Source organism: Helicoverpa armigera, chromosome 11 (genome assembly GCF_030705265.1).
Source record: "Helicoverpa armigera isolate CAAS_96S chromosome 11, ASM3070526v1, whole genome shotgun sequence".
Lineage (NCBI taxonomy): Eukaryota > Metazoa > Arthropoda > Insecta > Lepidoptera > Noctuidae > Helicoverpa > Helicoverpa armigera.
This window is the reverse complement of record NC_087130.1, coordinates 1,866,798-1,888,144: the sequence shown is the minus strand read 5'-3', so window position 1 is coordinate 1,888,144 and position 21,347 is coordinate 1,866,798. Positions and strand designations below refer to the sequence as shown.

At 38.8% G+C, this 21,347-nt stretch overlaps 1 protein-coding gene across 2 annotated transcripts; it reads right to left on the bottom strand.

Moving 5' to 3' along the window:
- Window positions 1-1,012: 1,012 nt before the first annotated feature.
- Myc lies at window positions 1,013-16,127 on the bottom strand. 2 transcript variants are annotated; one of them, XM_021331012.3, is made up of 3 exons: window positions 15,803-16,127; window positions 13,209-13,869; window positions 1,013-4,823 (listed from the first exon to the last, which is right to left on the bottom strand). In XM_021331012.3, exons 2-3 carry the CDS (start codon window positions 13,753-13,755, stop codon window positions 4,267-4,269), a joined length of 1,104 nt encoding a protein of 367 aa, XP_021186687.2. In that variant the 5' UTR covers window positions 13,756-13,869; window positions 15,803-16,127; the 3' UTR covers window positions 1,013-4,266. The 2 variants fall into 2 exon arrangements, with proteins under 2 accessions (XP_021186687.2, XP_021186688.2); XM_021331013.3 differs by lacking the exon at window positions 15,803-16,127 and adding an exon at window positions 14,090-14,336.
- Between the last annotated feature and the right edge of the window lie 5,220 nt (window positions 16,128-21,347).

The window sequence follows — 21,347 nt, the reverse complement described above, 5'->3', positions numbered from 1 at the left end:
ATAGATACAGCCCGGTTGTTTTGAAAACACATTTCAATAATGTATAAGATTTATTGCACGATCTGGACTTTCTTCTTTCTACATAAACACAGTCACGTAGGCGATAGCTAACCTCAGTTCAACTAAGTAAGGGCTTTGACGTCAATCGTCTTTGGCGGTAGGTATTCAGCAGAATAATTATCATCATTAATCGGGCACGGTTCCAGTTTAGTTTGAACTGTTTTAGCGGGGATTTATTCGTTGTAGCTAATTCCTTAAATACTTTGAGTTGCCTGGGGTTCAAGCCCGGGGATTCAGTGCATTGACACAAAGTTAGTTTACCTTCAGAACATACCTACATACTTACGTCCGTGCTTCCACTATTTATTTTCACCAATTAATCTTTTTGTAGGTTTCACCACTCGGGAACCTCCTGTGGTGATAATCTTGTGATACTTACGCCACGTTTTCTGACTTAATTGATTGGAATCTTCGTAGGTAGATGGTAAGAATACGAGTCGTATAAAATCAGATGATTATCTATTCTAATTATTTTTTGTGTTTCGTATATAAATTCACTATTATTGTTTAATTATTGAAATGCCTAGTGTCAGTGCCTGAAGATTTGTGTGCCTACCATCTTTTTGGTATGTTTCGTGTGGTTGTTTCCCACAGTATAGTTTCGTATTTTGAATACCTATAAGATATTAATCAGTCAATCACTTAATTTTGGCAAGTGTGTGTCATTGTTAGCATTTATCTTGTAGATTAGGATTTAATTGCGTGTATATGTTAATATTGATATTGTAGTGATATAATTTTTATTTTGTGTAGTGTGTGCATTTTTTGGCTTATCACCTTTATTTGAACCTCTTTGCCTCTTTCGGTGACTCATGCGCCATTTTCAGCATTTGAGGAAAATGCTTTAATTAAAGGGTGAGTCACAGAAGTCGAAATAAACAGATGTTCTATTTATTTAAACTTCTGTGGTTTAGGTAAGGTAGTGGATTAAAAAAATCAAAACTCAATGAAATATTTTTTTTAGTCAGACCAGATAGGGCTGTGGAAACCCAAACGTACCCCACAGGTACATAATCACAGAATCTATACTATACAATACAATGATTTTATTTATCCCAAATTACAGCGAATAAGTATAAAAATCACAATAATTAGCCCACTGTTCCCAAGCTCTTTCCGGATCCGACGTAAGCGTTTAATATGTATAGTCAATGCAATACAATGTATCAGTGTATCCATACACATAGAGGAACAAAACCAAAAAAAAATCTATCTCTGTGTTACAATAGTATCCCAAAAATTAGCCACATAAGTACAAAGGTCCTTAGACTTAAGAGCGCCGCTTCAAAGATTGCAGAGGGCAATATTAATATTAGGCGGAATCTATGTTGCGCCCTGCACTCGCTGTAGCGGCGCGCGCGCCCCGCGGCGTCGCGACAGCCGCGCCTCAGCACGGCCGGCGTCGGCGCCGCGGCGGCTAGCTGTTACAAACGTACGGATACTATACAAAGAATAAAAGGAAATCTTTTATATATAACAGGACTTATAATTTTATAACCCGACCTTAACTATATACAGTTCAACCTAAACTTATTATCAATAATTCCTTTTCCATTTTGGCAGTGGTGGAAATGTGCCTTGTCACAAAAGCGGTTATATTAACCAACGTTTTCAACACTTACATTCTGTCTCCGATTTCATAAAGCTGTCATTTCTTACCATTAAACATTTACCTACTGACTTTTTCTTATGTGTCTAATTACACTGGTCATCACCAAAGCAACCGATTACATTTTGGATAACTAAAACCATTATTATCTTTATTTATTTATGTCAAGATATGAATAACAAAAAAAAATAAATGCAGGTACAACATTCGAGGATCCGTAACTCTCCAGTAAAGAAAACTAAACAATTACTAGGACAAAAACTCGTTAGTAAAAAAGATTGATCAAAGTATAATATACTTAGTCTTACCATTACATCTGTATGTACAATTAAATACCTAGTGGAAGATAAGATAAACATCTTTAATATCAATAACTTTTCTTGTCTGTGTATGTACACTACTTAGAACAGCGCTATTCTAATCGTAGACATTCTTCACAAAAAATATGTCTTGCAAACTAATTCGAGTATAAACCTAATATATATAATAATGTACATGAACATAGCAAGGCACATTCCTCACACAATTAAAGCCTTCACACTCACGATGCTGACCATGTGCTTGATAAAACATCAACCTCCTGAAACCCGATCAGTAGAATAAAAGCTGCGCGCGCGCCTCCAACGAAACCGGCCGGTTTTGTCCCAATGCTATTCTCAACTCCTTTATTTTTCTGATCAGGTTCAATATTCAATTAACACGAACTATTGCGAGTACTTTACTAAACTTACTTGCATTAATAAAAAAAATATTATAAAGAAAAAAATGCAAAATTTACTATTAGTAGGTACTATGAGGAACTATGTCTTGGTTATTTTTTTTTATTACGGTCCATTTTTGCGGACCATCATTATGGTATAAGACTTGATGTTATTATCAAAATACACAGTCTATTGTTTTCTAACGAAACGATGACTGTCACTGAGATTATACAATTTACATCAAAACTTTTTTATTACCTTAATGTCATAAATCATATGAAAATGGTATGTTGCCATTGTAATCCCAACATGTGAATGAATTAAATATTGATTTCAATATTCTACACGACTTAACATTAGTAATAATGTTTATAATTATAATAAGGTACGATGATCGTAAAATGAAGGGAACTCTACCTTCAGATAACATGCGCTTGTGACTCTGTCCGTTCACACGTACTTATGAATTGTCCACAAAAGTTTTAACAAATCAAAGAAAAATATTTAAAATCAATGTTTGTTTAAAAAAACTTTGAAGTGTGCCGTTGTTGAAAAGTTTGTGAACAAATGATCGTACGTGAATTATCGTGCTTGTTAGAAACTGTTTACTTCTAACGTTTCGCAAAAGACTTACGCGGATCTAAAAATTGCTAATTAAAATATTTAAAAGCCTGGGAAGGGCATTATGTTGCTTAAAAAAATAGTCGACTAAGAAAGTCGATATAATCACAATCGCATGCTAATCGTACGGTGTAGTTTCACATGATAAAATTGCATACACATTACTCATAAAATCGTTATGAATCATCATCATCTCAATTGGAAGCTGTATGTGAATCATTTTATTGTATAAAATTCTATTCAACGATTCCAAATTACCGAAAATTGGTACCGATTTTACTGGGTAATCATCTCTTATGTAAAAAAAAACAATAAAAGTGTTAAAAATTTACAAAATAACAAAAAAATAAACTAATGAAATAAGCGCGCTATCCTAAAATGCAATTTACTTAAAGCAGTTAAAATAATAGTTTACTTAAAGCAATTAAAAGTAATAGTAATTGATGTATCACTTCACTAACCCCACTCTCGCGAGTGAAGGTTAAAATTGAAAAATCCTGCAAATCGGGCCGAAAACATATATAGTGGCCATACATCTCCAATCAGCTCCAAGCGCTTGACCACCTCTGACAAAGCTTTCAACTACCTGCACTCTCTCATTATATTTACAGCACTGACAAATTCATGCTCCTTTAAAAAATGCGACATCGCAATACTTAACTATTTAATGGAAGGTCCAGTAAAAAATCTTCATATCAACGTCTCGAAACAATATTTTAACAAATGTCATATCATTTTCGATCTGTCAACACGGAGTAAATCTGTAATGTGCTATTTCAACTATGTATAATTTAATGATAAATTCAAAAAACATTTTAGAGGTATAACCAGTCTACTAGTTCACGAAGCAGTCTGTAACTATTAAGATATTTTACTGAAGACCAAGGATTTGTCGTTAACAACAGTTTTATGGCTCACTTTGGCACTGCAAAATATCGTTTTGAGCAAAACAAACCTGCGGTTATTGTTTCATAACTATATTACTCTCGAGACATTGCCAGAAGCAGAGTAAGCCGTAAAAGCTGAATTTTCATTGAAATATAACAAACTCCCGACTGCCGACTCGACTGAAGACATCGCTTAAAATTTTGCAATCAAAACGGCGGACGGGGGCTTCACTGCGCCACCGCGTCTTGAATAAACGGTTCTAACGTTCACTAGAGCGTTCAGAAGCGACTTACATAAAAAGTTACCAGTCCATAAGTGTCCAGTCGAGTAGACTCCATAGTTCCTCGGTCGGAACAAATCGATTACCAGTCAGGTAGTGCGAGGCGCTCAGTACGAGCGGTAGCGCGCCGACAGCATCGTGCGGAGCTTTTTCAACTTCGTCACAAGTTGGTGTTGTTTCTTCTTTAGCTTTTCCCTCTCGAGGTCTTCTTGGCTAAGCTTTCTGCAGAGCGCGGCAGCTTCTCTCAGTATGACCACTTTAGGCGCGCGTTCCTTGTCTCGTGTGGCCGGGATTTGCTTTTTGAGCTCGTCAAAGAGGTTTTTGAGACCGATGCGCCGGAGTCTCTCCATGTCGTTGTGTATGGAGCGGCGTTCTATCTCGGGCGACTCGGCCTCGGAGTCAGTGTCGGTGTTGGAGCGGCGTCCACGGCGGCCGGGCCCGCGGGCGCGGCGGCGCGACGCGGCCGCTATGCTGGGCGGCGGCACCAGGCGCTTCCTGGCCACCGGGCGCGGCGAGCGCGGCGTGATGGCGGTCTCCACAGTGCGCTGGATGTGCTGGCGCTCCTTCGCTGACGGCACGCGCGGCAGCGAGTCCGTGCGGACGTGCGTTTGCGTCGTAGGCAAGGGCTGCTGCGTGCCGAGCGAGACCACGTCAATTTCCTCCTCTGCAACAACGGAGAATGCATTTTAACATAATGTCCACTAATTACAAAAAACCCATCATGAGAATCGTTTATATCAGAGTCCCGCCCGCATTTACCGTTTCATTGCTTGCATACTTTCATTCATACCGTTCGTTCATTACGCTCACATCACCATAAAAGGCGGGCGTCGATTGTCGTAGCCACATCTGTATAGTATCGCAGGGGGCTAGATCTAGTCGGGGAGATGCGACTGCAGTGGTCAGGTGCGCGGGAGGGGTGGGGGCGGCGTACGGCGGGGAGGGGGAGGGCGTCGACCCCGTCGTACTACCGCAGCGTCTGCCGCCATCGATCCAGACGCCTGACGTCACGGCGCGCCATTCGCGCCAAAACGAGAGCGCGTGCGCGGCGCGCTGCCGCAACGTCCGCACTCAATGGAGTCCGGATTACCGAGCGGTGGACACGCTTTCCGGCCTCCGCCGCTACCATTTAACAAAGCATCGATCGAAATTAACTGTCACGTGAGAGTTGCACGATAACGACGGCCGGCCGGCTTACACGTTCCTAACTGACATACCAGCCGGACCGGTTCAGTCGGCGAGCTAAAAGCCGCACTATCGATCACGTTGCATTGCGTTTGGTATTTCTAATGTGAGAGACGTACGGGGTTGCATAGCGTCAATCGAGACCGCCTCAACACGGGCGTCTCTCTGGTTTAATGTACCTGTCTTTTCTAGAACCGCAACCATAGAGGCGTACGGCTCCCAAATGAACAGGATATACCCTATTAACTTAAATCTATGGCTAGCTTAGTAAGATGGATATTGAGGCACGATTAATGACCGATGCGGAAACGGCCTAAATTCCAGCCGGTGCAGCAATGCAGCGATCCGAGTGCTGAGAGTGCATTGTCGACTTCTATGAATGAGCTATGTAGGTGCGGGCGTCCATTTCACGATCGCATTGCATCTAAGTGCGGATGTGGACGTTTGTCCGACTCGTGTTTACGCCGTAGTGCATGTTTCGCGGAATCCGTTCGCCCGCACTATCCGGTTACACCAACAAATAATTATGTCAGCGGTTCATTGTGATTAAAGGTTACCGGCTCCGCGCTAAACGTGTTGCTTGCAGCGCTATTTAAGTACCCAACAAGGACGAGAGTTTCCGTTTAAATCTCCAGTGCTTAAGCACTAGAAATAGAAACAAGTTACGTGGGCAGCTGGCCGATTCGATTACGAAACTGCGAGTCAGGGACGCGGCTAAATAGGTTCATTAAATTGCGCAGATTGTGCTAAAAAATACGCATCAGACACATTTATCGAACAGCGCGACGATAAATTTATACATGAACGTGTTCTTTTTACTACGTTTCCGCATAGTTACGCGGCCGCTTATCGCTTACGCGTAGATCTAATTCGAGGATCGGCGCCTGTCGTCAAACACGCCTCGCTTACGTCTAAATCTAGGCGTGGGTAAGATTGCTGGCGCTATATCGAGCCACATAGACACACCCTGCTTATTAGGATATAATATACTTGTCCAGTCTCTTGGTCGGCTTAATTTTTTTGATCGCCAAAATCAACTTTTAAATGTATCACGTCAATGTCAGACAGTTTCGGGAAACAACTTCCTAAAGGTGTTAATCGCTTTCAAACGGCGATAAGGGCCGTGTGATATCTATTAACAGTAGAAGACCCTAAGTGACAAAATTAGTGAGTGTAACTAAATACAGATTAGAGTGTAATCGAGAGGGAATACCGCAGGGTGAGAGGCGTAAAGAAAATAGCGTTGACAGTACGCGTAGGCGTCTATTGTGCGGGAGTCAATTTTCACGTGACGATTTTCTCCGTGGCGCCAACGCGATTAACGGTCGGCCGAGAGAGTATTTGTTTCAGGTCTGCGTGTAAGGCGATACGGCCGGTATTGTCGCGGTGCGCCGCCCCTGGGATCCGGTCTAGTGCATATCTATTATATCTCCATCACTCGAGACGCGATTCTCAGATCCGCCGCCGTTCCAATTTTATACCAGAGATAATCCGCTTTTTATTGTTCGCCCGACCGACCGGTATCAGAGTGGTGGGGTAAAAAAATTGCCAGCTCTCTCTTGCACTTGCCCATATGTTTCGATGTCTGCATAAGGTCCAGACGTCGAACTTTAATAAAACTTTGCTGAACTTTTTATTTTCGAAGGTAAACAATGAATAAGCTGCATTAGCTTAGGAGATACTCGCGTCGAGTCTGATTAGTCACAAATTCTAGGTAAGTCTAAGCCTTAGCGTGAGAAAACAATGAGTCATAGATTCGCAGACTTAAGAGGCTAACTCATTAATCGCTGGCGATCTTTGTAGACAGTTATGTTAAACCGGTACAGCGTTTCCCCAACCATAAAACGTTCAAAACATTTTCTCTGTAACTTTGTCAGCTTCACATTTCTTGTCGGTATTAAAGTTAATTCTCAATTAATTACCAAGTTTGGAGTTAAGTGATAAATCAAGCCGGGGAAAACATCTGTTTACAATGTTATAGTGGGGATGCGATGGAAATTTAATTACGCTAGTCTCTCGTACACCAGTGTGTGTTGAGTCACGTCAGTTATTGAAGTAAGTCCGGAGAGCAGTTAAGAGTGAGCGCAGTCTGTTGTCAAAATAAACAAGTGAAGACGTTAGAAAACGGAATGCAATCGGCGCAATGGTGTCGTCAAGTATGACCTGGTGCGGCGGCGGGGCTAGCGCACGCTCCGCTGGCCACGGCTTGAGGCCAAGTTCACTGGCATTTGAGCACTATAATTAAAAATTATCGTGACGCGCACGCGGCACACGCCATCTTATACAGCCTGCTCGTAATGCGGCCTTAATTAAACAATAAATAAAACCTCTTTTTCATGTACTGCGATGGAATTATGGACTAGAGTTTATTTAAAAACGCGCTATCATAGTCGCGAATTTTGATAGTACAACGTTATCATAAATTTTCCTATTTGCTTAATCTGAAGCGATTTCGTCGTCGCTATAAAATGATAATCCTAGAGTGGTAACCTTGGAAGTTACGTGATATTTTAAAGTAATATTTGAAGGTGTTCGCGGCGGGAATTTAAATTAGGACAGCCTGTATTTTATCTCTGTTTGAATGAAATGTGATGGATGCTAATTAGACGTTAAATCATATACCAGTTCAGAAATGAGCCGCTTGCTTATGTTTATCGCGGCTTTCATATTCCCACTGAACTTTAAACTTAATTACTTTATAAACCGTGTTTATCAAATGAGAATACAAAGTAACAACGTGGGAAAACATAAACAAAATATTTTACTTACTAATACTACGAAACAAAAATCGTATTTCTACTATCAGAGATAAGCCGCTCGTAGGTACCTGAGGTATCAAATAATCGCGTAGGCATCAATATACAGACAGATAGCCACTATTTCTGTAGTGTTACGCAACTCACAAAAGTCGGTCATCTGGTTTACTGGTAACCACTCGTAGTCGGCTAAAATAGACCGTTCGTTATTTATCGTATGGCGCATCGATCCACCATCAGCCCGCGACCTTGAGTGGTGTTCGCACCGGCGGAAGTTCATGGACGGTACATACGCTACTAAATGTGACGCAACCTTTTTTTTTAATACCCACTTAATGAGACATATGTGTATGGAGGCTCGTTAACATTAAACATACGAATTCCTATGCGAATTAGTGTGAAACTAAAAGGCGTGAAACACTGTTTTTGCTAGCTTTGTGTATGGAAAAGTTTAATTTTAAGAGTTTTACTGCTAACAAGATTATTTGCGTGTACATACAGGCGTGCCAGGACGACGAGATAGTATGTGCAACTTAATTGCACAAACTGCGCAACATACCGGTAATGCACATATCAATAAACTGGGTTAGCTATAACATAATTAAATGGAAGTAATTAAAATTACATGACAACATCTCTAAGGCAATCAAACAAATCTTTGTATAGCAGTAAGGAAGGATAAAACGCAGCTAAACAAGATGATTTACGCGCTAAGTAAAGATATAAAAGATGTCATAACATCTACACTACAATATATGTTATAGTAAAGCTATACAGATGACACTTCCTTAGTGTTTAGCATTCAAATGGGCAGTTTATTACGTCATTGTAAATAGTTCGTGTTGCCGGGCAGCCACCACGCCCATCTGTGCGACCGAATAAGAAACCGGATCGTAATGATTATTACTAGATGTGCCTCGCCGGTCTCACACAGACCACGGACCGTTCTTAGTAGCCGCACGACAACCACACTGTGTACAGACACCCTTAAAATGCAATCGAGATAATCATACGCAAAAAATGCCAGTAGGTAGGTTCTATGGCTTCCATTAAAATGGCGCGCGTATATTTTGTGACGAATTTGGCATAGAATTACACATTAAGTAGCTACGCAATTATCTGTGACTACTGCGCTACAGCATTTTAATCAACTATAAGAATGCTGTATTATATTTTAATTAATGAACAGTATACGCAATCACGTGTGCCGCGGAGGCTGTCACGTGTTATCAGCTATATTTTAGGGGTCATTTTCGCGATTCGATAAGCGCCCGCGATTTTGTCGTGGTTGCGCAGCGGCCCGTGTGAGATCAAACCGGACTTCGTACACGCACTCGGCTAAGCAAATATAACTACAACATTCCTCATTTAAATATTTTGCGATGTTACGAGATCAAACCGTAAAGTTATCTTGTTGCGATGTCGCTTTATCAGTCGTCAGCGTGGCTTTAGTTTTTTTCTCGTGATAAGACAATACAAATTTATGTTAGGGTGTCACGTTGTAATAAGTACTATTGTTATCGGCATTGATAATGCGGCGGTCGCGCGGAGGCCAAGATGGCGGGCGCTACGATCGCGATGAATGTGAGCGTATCAACACATTCATACCGATTGTTTAAATATCTAAGTGCATATTCTGTGGCGATAAGGCCCAAGGTCCTTTCCACTACGTATGTACTGCATGCCGACCGACCAGTGAAATTACTTTATCGCTGTTGATAAAGTGCTATTTAATATTTTTTTTCGTTACACTGCCCTACTGGCCTAGTGATGTTCGCACTGAAATATTTACAAATAAAAGAACTTTCTCTATCTTTTGTGATCAGTGAAGCGTGCACGGCCACTTGATTTGTTTGTTTACCTTATTAAATGCCTGGTAATGTACTTTTAATTGAAGTACGTAAGTACCTTGCTAGATTGAACTTGAGATTCCGAATCTCTTATCAAGAGTGCTATACCTACATATTGATGTTATATCGCTCAGATATGAAACAGTGTGTTGCTTTCTATTGCGTATTTATTGGCAATCATATTGGAACATTACAAAGTAAGTTAGATTGTAATTAATTATGATTATGACATTCTTGTAGTTGAGTACATGCTCTCTGTCACAGAAATTGATTTAACATCGGTATAGCATATAAATCGTACAAGCAAGCACTTAAGCTAAGTTATTGAGATCGAATGTGGGCCAGGCCTGGTGACTAGGCGGCGCAAGGCTAGGTTACACTAAATATCTGCTAAACTACCGGCCACACTATTTAGGGCAGTGTAGTGTCAACTATCACTCGGTAACTACCAAAGACAAGTTGAGAGAGGTAGCGCAGTTTAAAAAGTATTTTATTGGAATTTGTCGGATATTTCCTTCAGTTCAACGCGACGAATTCGCGCGCAAATTCCAATACGAAATTTATCAATGATAGAATTGCTAGATTGGCCTGGTATGCCTAGATGCCATCAGGCTGGGGTACAGCGTTCATTATGAGGCTGATTGTCAACACAAGTACAGTTGTAGATGCCAACCAATTACAACGCGTGAAGAACGCGAAGGTAGCTGAGTATATAACTGTTTTTATACATAATATCTTATATAGGTATATAGTATAACCGCGCAAATTGCTTTACTACGCGTTCGAGGCCTTTTGAATTATTATTATTACGCTTGACGACACGATTAATGTTTCATACAAGTTTAAAAAAGTAGTAATGTAAAACTGTATGCGAACCGTTGTCTGATAAGAATGAAATACCAATTTAACTGGGTATGAGAATCGCGAATTTATTTTTCTAATTGGCAACATTTCAATAAAAAAACTTACAAGATTATAGGATTGACAAATTACCTAATTAGATTTCTTCTAACCCGTATTAAACTGTGTAACTAGGCAATATAATACATAGATCAAGTAGTAAAATTCACAAGCTCTTAGAAACTAGCACGTAGCCTTGGCTCACTGATTGACACTAAAATGTTTAGGGCGCCGAACAAACCGGATCTTTATGCCCTAAATTGGCCCTTAAAGGAACTTTACAATTCGTAGCTAAACCAGTGGCCTACATTCGAGTAGAGGCTATTAATCAAGAGTGTGCAATCTGTCAAGATAGCAGCATCAGGTCAAAAACACCCAGCGCTGTTTATACTTTGCTATCTTAACAAGATAACTAGATAGGTAGGTACTTATGTGTATTCTTAGGTACCTACGAGATACGAGTCAAATATATTGCAAAAAAATGCTGTCAGATCTATATAGGATTGAGTAAATTAATGATGTAGGCAAGATGACGTGGATCTGCGAGTTAGTACAAACTAAATTGGCGCGAAAATGTGACAATAACTACGGGCGTACGGGTAGCTGTGCGTGGCGTACGGACTTACAAAGCGATAAAACCGCGCATGCGTCGTAAATTCTTCGCGCCGCACAACTAGTGATGTGACATAGTATTTTTTGTTTCGTCCATTTACGTATAGTACGAGTTGAACTTTTTCGGTGCCCATTAAATATAGTGAAGTACAAACAATTTGTAATTTATCAGATGCAGGCGCTTGCCGACTGATGTTCGATCACGATTATTGAGACGCTGTCTATCAAATTGTCATCCGGCCAAGCTGGACATGGGAGTACCGCGTTTCAAACCGGTCCAGCGAGCCGAGCAAGCTCCACTTCAATGAGATTCCATTTCATTCCACTGCATTCTTATACAAGTAACGGACTAGACACGAGAGTACCGAGTGTGAGGAGCCGCGTACTTTGTTCGATTAGTTTTATACTTCGCGAGGTTTTAATTAAATTACGTCTTCCGCCAACATATTTATGTTCTACTGAAAGCTACGCAACAAGTTAAAATGTAAACAAATGTTCGCGGCCGCTCGAATCAAACACATGCCCATCGCGACCTTACCCACTGCTATCGACGATATCTAAATTGCTACTATGTATAATTTAAATATTGTAGATGCACATAATCGGCGGTGTCTATTTGAGGTCGCACGTCATGTCACAGCACATGCATTACGAAACATTCCATAACAATAAATTCAAATCAACGTTTACTCCAGGTAAAGTACGATTTTGAAGCGGTAATGGAAGTATTTAACTAGCCCAAATTCTTTTTTGGCAATTGCGAAAAAGAGATATTAATATCACCTGATTCACAAAACAGCTACGATTAAATCGAACTTGCGTGTTTTAATGATGAGAGAATTTATATTTTAATGAGCTCGAGAGGATGACAACCCTGCCACCGCCAACGGCGGGAAGCGCCGGTTGCAATTGGAGGATGCATCAAGGTCGGAACGTCTCGGTCGACGTACTTATGACCTTAGTTCCGTCTAAGCCCATGACACGCACCGAGACCTTTTACTTAGTTTGCATACAACTTTAATTCGCATTCTAATTAAGCCGTGTCAATCCCGGGAGATGAGAAGCCTGGAAGTAACGTTGCGCAATCTGACATTAAGGAAGGTTGAGGCGTTCAAGGTCGCAATAGGCGAAGGTTCCGGAAGAGCGGAAAAGCGGGTGCGTCTAGACGCGGCGGGGGACGCGGGATGGCGGTCGATATGCGCAGTTTCCCGCGCTCACAGTCAGCGCCTGCGTCCTCACGACATTCCCGGTCAACCTAACTTGACGAATACTTAGAGGAACATCTTATGACTTAGCAAGAAAGCCGGTTTTTTGGGACTTATATTTTGCGGAGCATGAGATTAAGTGCCTCAATTTTTTTGTTTGGTACTTATATGGAACCTTTGATGAATTCAATGAAGAGAAAAAAAATGTTAAGAAAATAGAAATAATATAATTCGTATCGGTATGGTAAATGCGAGTGTGCGAGGAACAAAAAAACCAAACATTTGGAATTCGTTATTAAGGTCACCGATCGTCACCGGTATCAGCGGCTTCCCAATAACCAAAGAGGCCCAACATCATCCATTTGAATTTCAAATCAAAGCGACGACACTTTACGAAGATATTTAAACGATCATTTTAACTTAACTTTACCGGTGACAATTGGATGATACGGCTTTCACTGAATAATTTCACAGAGCTCAGATAAAATTAAAATAATACATGTAAACGAATCAAATCATACAGATAATGAAGTGTACTGACCTGATTCACATGAGTCAGAGGGTGTTTGAACGCCGAGGTTGTCCAAGTGCTGCCTGGCCAATGTGTAAGAATGGTCGGCTGCTACCGCGGCGGAGTCTCTCAGGAGGCGGAGAGCAGTACCAGCAACGTCGACAGAATGACGGAACTGTGGTGGTTCATCGCCATCTATTGATGGTGGAGTTTCCGGTCTTGATGGTGAAATGTCTCGGCGAAGCAAACTCTGTCCGGGTGTAGTGGGTGTAGTGGTTGGATCAATCGGGACAAATGTGTTGCCTGGATGCACTGAATCAGCACAAGAGCCTGCCCACATACAATCATGGTGTACTATGTTATCTTTGTGTGGTTCCTCTGGTGTGTCCATTATCCTCCAGTCTTCATCACTGTCCTGCAACGGGTCCGAAAAGTTGGCGGGAGGGACTAGATCCAATCTATCTGCTTCATATTGAACTTGAGTCCAAAATTCGGACGTTTGCGTCAACCTCAAGGAATCCTCATCCAGGGCTTCCCACATGTCGAACTGAACGAACGAGTCGAACGGTGGCGCCATTTTAATTCTATATACCTAAAGACTAACTAGTTTTAAAGCTAAGTCGAACTCGTCGATATCACAGGACCCTCTTATCACAGGGAAGATGCGCGCGATGGGTACAACGCACGCAGTCTGCAACAATGACAAATAAACTATTGTTAGTTTTCAAACTTAAAGTTTAAACACAAATTTTGACTTAGGGGGTTGCTGCCTGAATTAAAAAATCCGCGAAAAAGTCCGACAAAAAAATTTAAAGTTGAATTAAATCCGGAACAGTATGTGTCAAATAAAATTCTACATATAATCGAAATAAAAACATAAATGTTTTCCACTCAAACAACTACCACTGTACCTTGTGAAAAATAATCGATGTTGTATTACAATAAATTGCACAAATCACTTTGGTATTGCACTAAGTTTGTGTACGTATTGTTAGCTAAAATCGTAAAAATATTTAATAATATTTAAATAAAAATAATTTAAATTATTAAGCACTGAAGTGTAATAACCCCTTTTTATTTACAAACAATCGCGTATCGAACTCCGCGGCGACACAAACTAACTGTCGGTAAGGAGGAAGTGTCCACTGCGGTGCCCGAAAGTAGACTGAAGTCTGGATACGAGACCGAACAATTTTAAAGAGTACATTGGCCTTGGGCCCTATCCCACTTTAAAGAAATATAACAATTAGTCATTGTCCTGTCAGCCACCCCCGCGACGTTTTTTCTCGTAATTCTCTTTACCTGAAGTAGAGCGGGCGCATCACTAATCCCGCCAAGTTTTTGCGCGCATCGTGTACCAGGTAAAGATTTCCGTAAAACTGTTTTTGTTTACGAGCGCAGAATGGCGCGAAATGAGTGTTTACTAATAATAATGCAAATCAACGAGTCGTTTTCCCGCAAAGTGCTTCGATACAATACGCGACATACCTACCTACGGTTATTACGACTAGTGTTACAATACTTGTGTTATTTTTAAGTAACATTATTTTGCCGGTATTACAAACTTTGAGTTAAATTAGCGTAACAAGTTAATAAAGTAGGCACTATTCAAAAGTTCAGTGAATACCTACCCGCCCAAATTTTGAAAATGATAAACTAGTTCTAAATAATTTTACAGTAAATTACAATTAAACTTTAAATCGTTAGGTAGTCAAGATTTTCTAGAGATAAAATATCCTAATTAGTTTTCATGACTTAGCGGACTAGCGTTATATTTTTCACATAGGTAGGTAGGTACATAGGTTTCTACTTTAAAGGTTGTGTTATAATATTAAGATAATTACGAATGTTAACAAAAGTAAATTGAACAAAGCTACGTAATTATCTACGTACCTATTTGACCAACTTGTGAAATACATAATACATGTTAGTAAATACCTACATTTCATAAATATTGCACAACGAATCGAAAGTAATTTGCCAAAAAACAATACGATCACTTCTATAGATTGTTTATTTACACTTTAACAATTCTGAACAAGGAAATAAATCGAAATCACTTAATAATTATTTTAACTAATTAAGTAATATACTTCACAGAAATACTGATCACAATTTATTATTTAATTATATTGTCGAAATATTATTATTAATTCTTAATTTTAGACTTAAGTCAATCAGTTAGTTTTTTGATTAGTTCACGTCATTAATAAAAAAGTATTAAATACTGGCCCTCTTTCTACATTATTACTTTATGACAAAATCAATCTCATGTAACAAAACCTTTTTCGTGTAGGTACAGAGTAGCTAGGTAAAATATTATGAGGATGTAATTTTAAAATTATCACAAAAAATAGTAAAACTTTTAGAATACTACTACCGACACAACACAATTAAATTACGTCTTTATTGTATGACCATTTTTGCCTAAACAATAAGGTAAAGAATTTGGGCGCTGCCAATTCGCAGAAAAACTCATTAAACCTATAGTATAGGTTGGAGTTAGCCGGCAACGCCCCGCGCGCGTAAGTATTTAGTACCCACCACAATTTTTATTCCAAATATTATGCCACAGAGTTTACTGAACTGATTAACTTAATTATTATAATCAATTAAACACTCACCAAAAAGTTTTGTGCAAAACGCAATCCGGCCGCGGCCGGTGTATTACACAATTTTACACAAGATTCTTCAGAATCTTCGACAAAGTTTTTTCCGTACACACTGCGTAACACTCACTGAGAATATGCGATCGGTTATACAGTGTAAATTATTAAATACGATACTTCTTCCGAGACCTCCGATTGAGTTTGTCAAACACTGAAACATTATTCGGGAGCCGGCCGGTTCTAAGGAGAGCCGCGCGTGCGATTCGATGGGCGCCGTGGACACGACTACAAGCTAGATGAACGTATTGTACGAACCGCGCTGCGAGTAGCGACTAGCGGTCGTCGCCGGTCGCCGGCGTTCGCGATCGGCGCGGTGACGCGGTAGCGCCCCTCTCGCCCGCCGCGTCCCGGCTAATTCGATGTCATTCACGAAATTCTCTGAAAATACGCACATATCCTACTGGAATATTACATAAATGCAGGCTAAATCTATAAGACAATATGCAAGTCAACAATTTATTCAGAAATGCATCGAATTTGATGTAGAATTTTGCAGAAGAATTTCGGTAACCGCGATTGTCTCGAGGGGTGGAGGGCCTGGAGGGTGGAGGGGCCGCTCGAAGAAGGAAATCAGCGCAGCGGCATTCAAAGAACACGAAAGTAGGGATGTGTGTGTGGTAGTGTTTTGCGCGTGTGTGCATGGCGCGTCGAGTTGAATATCGAGGAGGCGAAACACCGGCTAGATATACGCTATAGCCTCACTCGGCTGCCGGCCTTGCTGCGAGGAGATTGTGTCGCTTTGTTTTTTAGCAGCTGCAGATATCGAAGCCAGACGGTCAACATTCCAGAGGCGGCGGATTATGGCGCGAAGCAGAAATACCTCAGCGATTCTGATGAATTGCCGCGTATTATTTACTGGACGTCTACACAGCAAACAATTAGTGTTTGTGGGGTCTCGCAGCTGTAACTACAGGTGTATGCCGTACCTTAACCGAGATGAAGGTCTTAGCTCTTAAACCGAGATCGTATTTACGATCCTTTTTATAGGTTTCGTTTGTACGTTTCTGCGAAAGTATAAATATTATGATCCCTAGGCATGCAGACGATCTTATAAAATTCAAAATACCTGCGTTGGTAGATTTCGTATAATAAAATTCTAACTCGATTAGGTTACTTTCATACCTACCTCCCTATCGAATTATGTAGGCACTATTAACATAAGTCTTTCATTAAAGTTTTGTAGGTAGCACTTGAACCAATCGATTAATAACCAAGTATTTAACGGATTAATTTATGTTAATAATCAATATTTAATGCATAATAAGTTTAGGTAATCGATAAATATGAACATGCCTACTTAACAAGGAAAACTTTGTCCGAGTTACATGAAATTATCAATTGTTTAATTGGCACAGTGTTGCCAATTTAATTTATACCACCTGAACATACGGATATTTCAATAACTGAACACTTATTAAAACTGAACATAAATTGGCTATTAGTATTATCGGCATAGCAACAAAACTATATTCGGAACTGCCAATAAGTTATTGGCGAGCCATGTCAAAATGGGCAACGGGTCGATTTTTAAATAAAACTAGGGTTCCGTCCACACTAACAAGGGTTGTGAATAGGTTTTGTTGAAGGTATTGTTATTATACATAAGGCCGGGAACAAATAGGTAATCCCGCAGAACCAACCCCATGTTCCCGCTCGAAGGGTCAACGACCTCGCATTCCTGGCGTTGCATTCCCGTGCAAATAAAAATCCGCATCGACTTTGCAATCCTTACGACTAATAAAAGTCATTCTTTCTCTTTCGTTTATGAAATACACCATTAAATGTGGTGGGATTTTAATTCCGATCCATTTTATGGGCATTTCTCGGTCGGCTCATCCATCAATGAGAAATTGCAATCCTCGATAACATATCTACGCCTACATTAAGTAATAAATAAAATTCTTAAGAGATGCAGTCATGACACTAACTACTTATTGAAACCAACTTTTTGCAATTACGAATTTTATTAATATTAATCACATTTATCATTATAGCTTCATCTTGAATTCATACTACATACAAATTTTGTCAACATTAAGAAAAGAATCTTATTAACTTTTATTACAATGACTTCTTAAGTCAACTTAAAAAAAAAAACTTGAGAAAAAAGCTAGATAAAGCTTGCTCCAATAACTGTAACCCTTTACACGTAGGTACATCCCTTCAATTAATTTCACATTCATTCACCCCTTTACGTCAAAAAAATAGATAAGCAGGAAGTATAAAACGTGTACTTCCGAACGTAAGCTAGGGTTGTCAAACAATGCCACTTAACCCACAATTTTACAATTTCCATGAAAAAAAAACATATTCAAATCTGCGCTCTATGTTGTTCGAAATAGATTTGAACCCTTTGAATATGGAATTTAAAAGGGGTAACATCAAAACCCGATATAATCCGGGTCTGAGTCAAACTCATTTGTCTACGGACGGTAACTGTCACGTTTTTACGACATGTCACTTCATTACTTTGACAAGTGAAACTGTCAGACTGATCAAAGTGTGCGGCAGGTTTGATTCAAACGTTTTATTAAGTTGCTGTGAGTATTTCTGAATATATTAGGGTTGAACTTAATTACGCGTATCATGATGTTTTGGTTATGATTGTAATTGATATTTTTTATTGCGATTTCATATTGACAACAGAAGTTTTGTCTATGATTGAATAAAGTGTAAGTAATGCATTGCATTATCTCGGTAATAGGTATTGTGATAATTTATTATTGTATAATTAATATTAATCACGATAATTGTTCAGCGATAAATATTCGCCCCTTTATGTAAAATCATTTTATTAAGAATAATTAGCAAGCTGTTAATTAGTAATAACTAAAACGTTAAATTATTATAATTAATATAACTATTGTATGCAATTACACTAAATGCATTCTATATAGATAAAAATGTCACAGTTTTATGAGGAAACCTATTTTGCAGTTGCATTCACACGAGTTCCAAGAAGGGCTTTTATTTATTAAAAAAAAAGTAAAAAAAAAACTGTACATAATTAGTTCATAAATATTTAAAGACACACTAATCTACTATCCACATTGAAGACGACAATAAAAACGTGTGAAAAGAACACAAACAAAATTAAGTACTGTCACATGTCATTAAAAACACAAAATGTTTGATACAATAGATATGTCATACCCCATAAACAATGTGCGGTGCGCGTACGCAGGGTTTGTCACAACAGGAAAACAGATTATCGTCATTAAGTGTCGTTAATCCCTTTTTATTTGGTAAAATGTTATCCCTAATGCACATTAGTGATGTGCAACACCTGAACCGTAAACGTTGTGTATTTGTTACGATTGACCGGTAATAATAAGAATGTTAACATAAGTTACGGTTGGACTGAGTGTCGGGTAGTCGAGTGGAGTGTGATTTTGATCGATTGGTTGTTGGTTCTAATTTTTTTTATATTTTGAGACCAAAACATCTGTTGGTCTGTATCCAGAGAGATGGTTTGATTGAAGACTGGTTTTTGAAGACAATTATATGTCTAAATTACTCTGTTAATTACGATATGCATCACTTACAAATACGTACGTGAATCTATAACATATCCATTTCAACAAATACATGTAGATTTAAAACCAAGTTTTTCACAACAAAGGCATTAAACCAACAGCTTTCATACTGCAAAAGCTACAAAACTCGTACAGCACAGGTAGATAAACTTACAACAGAGTTATTTGTAAGAATATTAAATCAATATTTCCGTTATACCCTTCCAAGTTTCGGGACTTACAAAAATACACCTTGCGTATATTCCCACGATTACACTAGTGTCACTAGTATGACAGGATAGATAGCTTAAATTACAAATATCGGTTCTTTATAACTCGGCTCGGGTGTTCGCAGCTGCAAATTTCTGTACAATCAGGTAAATGGAAAAAATGCTCGCTTTACAATAGATGTTAAATAACTAGATATTATGTTGGCGCACACATACTTATTGCTCGGTTAGAATGTTACTTGTGTGACGGTAGATAGAAGAGTATGGTAGAAGAAAACATGCTGCGCCGACCAGAAATAAAATTGGGATAAGGGCAGGAAGATGATGATATATAGGTATTGCTCAGTGCGGAGATCCATCTACAAGATTTTGAAAAATGTAGAAAAAAAACTGACACAGGACTTGCTAAGTGATTGAATCTGCAGCTCACTCGATAAGAAAGATGTGCAGTTGCTAACCACAGAAAATTTTAAAGTTTGGTAAAAAGGTTCAATCCTTTCTTGCGAACTCTGATAATGGACTTGTCTAACACCAAAACAAAGTACGGTAGATAAGGTTCCTTTGTTTTTAATAACGCACTTTTTTGTACAAGTGAAAAAAAATTTTTCCTGGAATTTATCTAAATAGACGGGTGTTAAAACATTGTTTCCTATTACCTACCAAAGAAACAATAATAGATTGCCAATTTCCTACTTACAATGATTCTTAGGTATAATTCTAATTACTTACGCTAGTTTTTTAGTTAATTATTTTTTTCGGCTTTTAAAACATTCAGGAGGTGAGGTTTAGAAATTAACAACCTATCCATTAAGTTTATATGATGATTATATTGAATTAAATAATTTATCGGCTTGAAGTATATTACCTTATGTAAGCATGTCGTTATTGATGTAACGACTATAATGGGTCGGTTACCTAACAAAATAAATAAATAAAATTGATAATGTTCATAGATGAATGGAGATTGTAGTCTTCCTAAGCGCTAACTCTATATTTTATTTTAGCCATTAGCCAATACACAAATACCCAAATTAAAATTAAATGAAACAACCCCTTAGGATTAACACCCTTTGTTATATTTTTACACTTTCCCAATGTTTCTCACTAACAAGAATAACTAACAACCATAAAGAATTACTAATCCGAACTTCTTAGAACACGAACAGAAAAAAAAAACAAAAGACGAAACTTTTTGGTCAATTGTTAAGTAACACCTTTTTACCGATTATAAGGAAAAATAATAATAATGACCACTTAAAAATAACTAATTAGAGTATTATTCCTTTACTGAAAACTATGGCTTGATAAAAAATCCCCATAGCACATGGAACAAAGTTAAGGAAAACCCGTTTTGACGCAAGTATTCAAGATTCCGTTGGGCTTAATTAAAACTATTGGCAACGTTGATAGGCACATTTTCTATTATTGTATTAACCTAAGCCTATTTTATATTATTACTATGCGTGAACAGGAAACTCTACTGGTTGATAACCATTTTTCAAGTTTAATTGTGACTAGTAATGAGGCCTATAAGGAATTTGTTTTTAAAACTGGACAGCGTGGGTTTGGATAGGTATGATAATTTTATTAATATTTTCCTAGTTTTAATACTATCTTCGAGTTTCATTTACTTGAAGACAAATGTCAAAACGTACTAAGATTTTGCCAGAAGCCTGAAAACAACAATAACACAGGCACAATAAAATAAATCAAACAAGTTTCGCAAAGATAAACAGTTCTGTTCACTTTTATTGT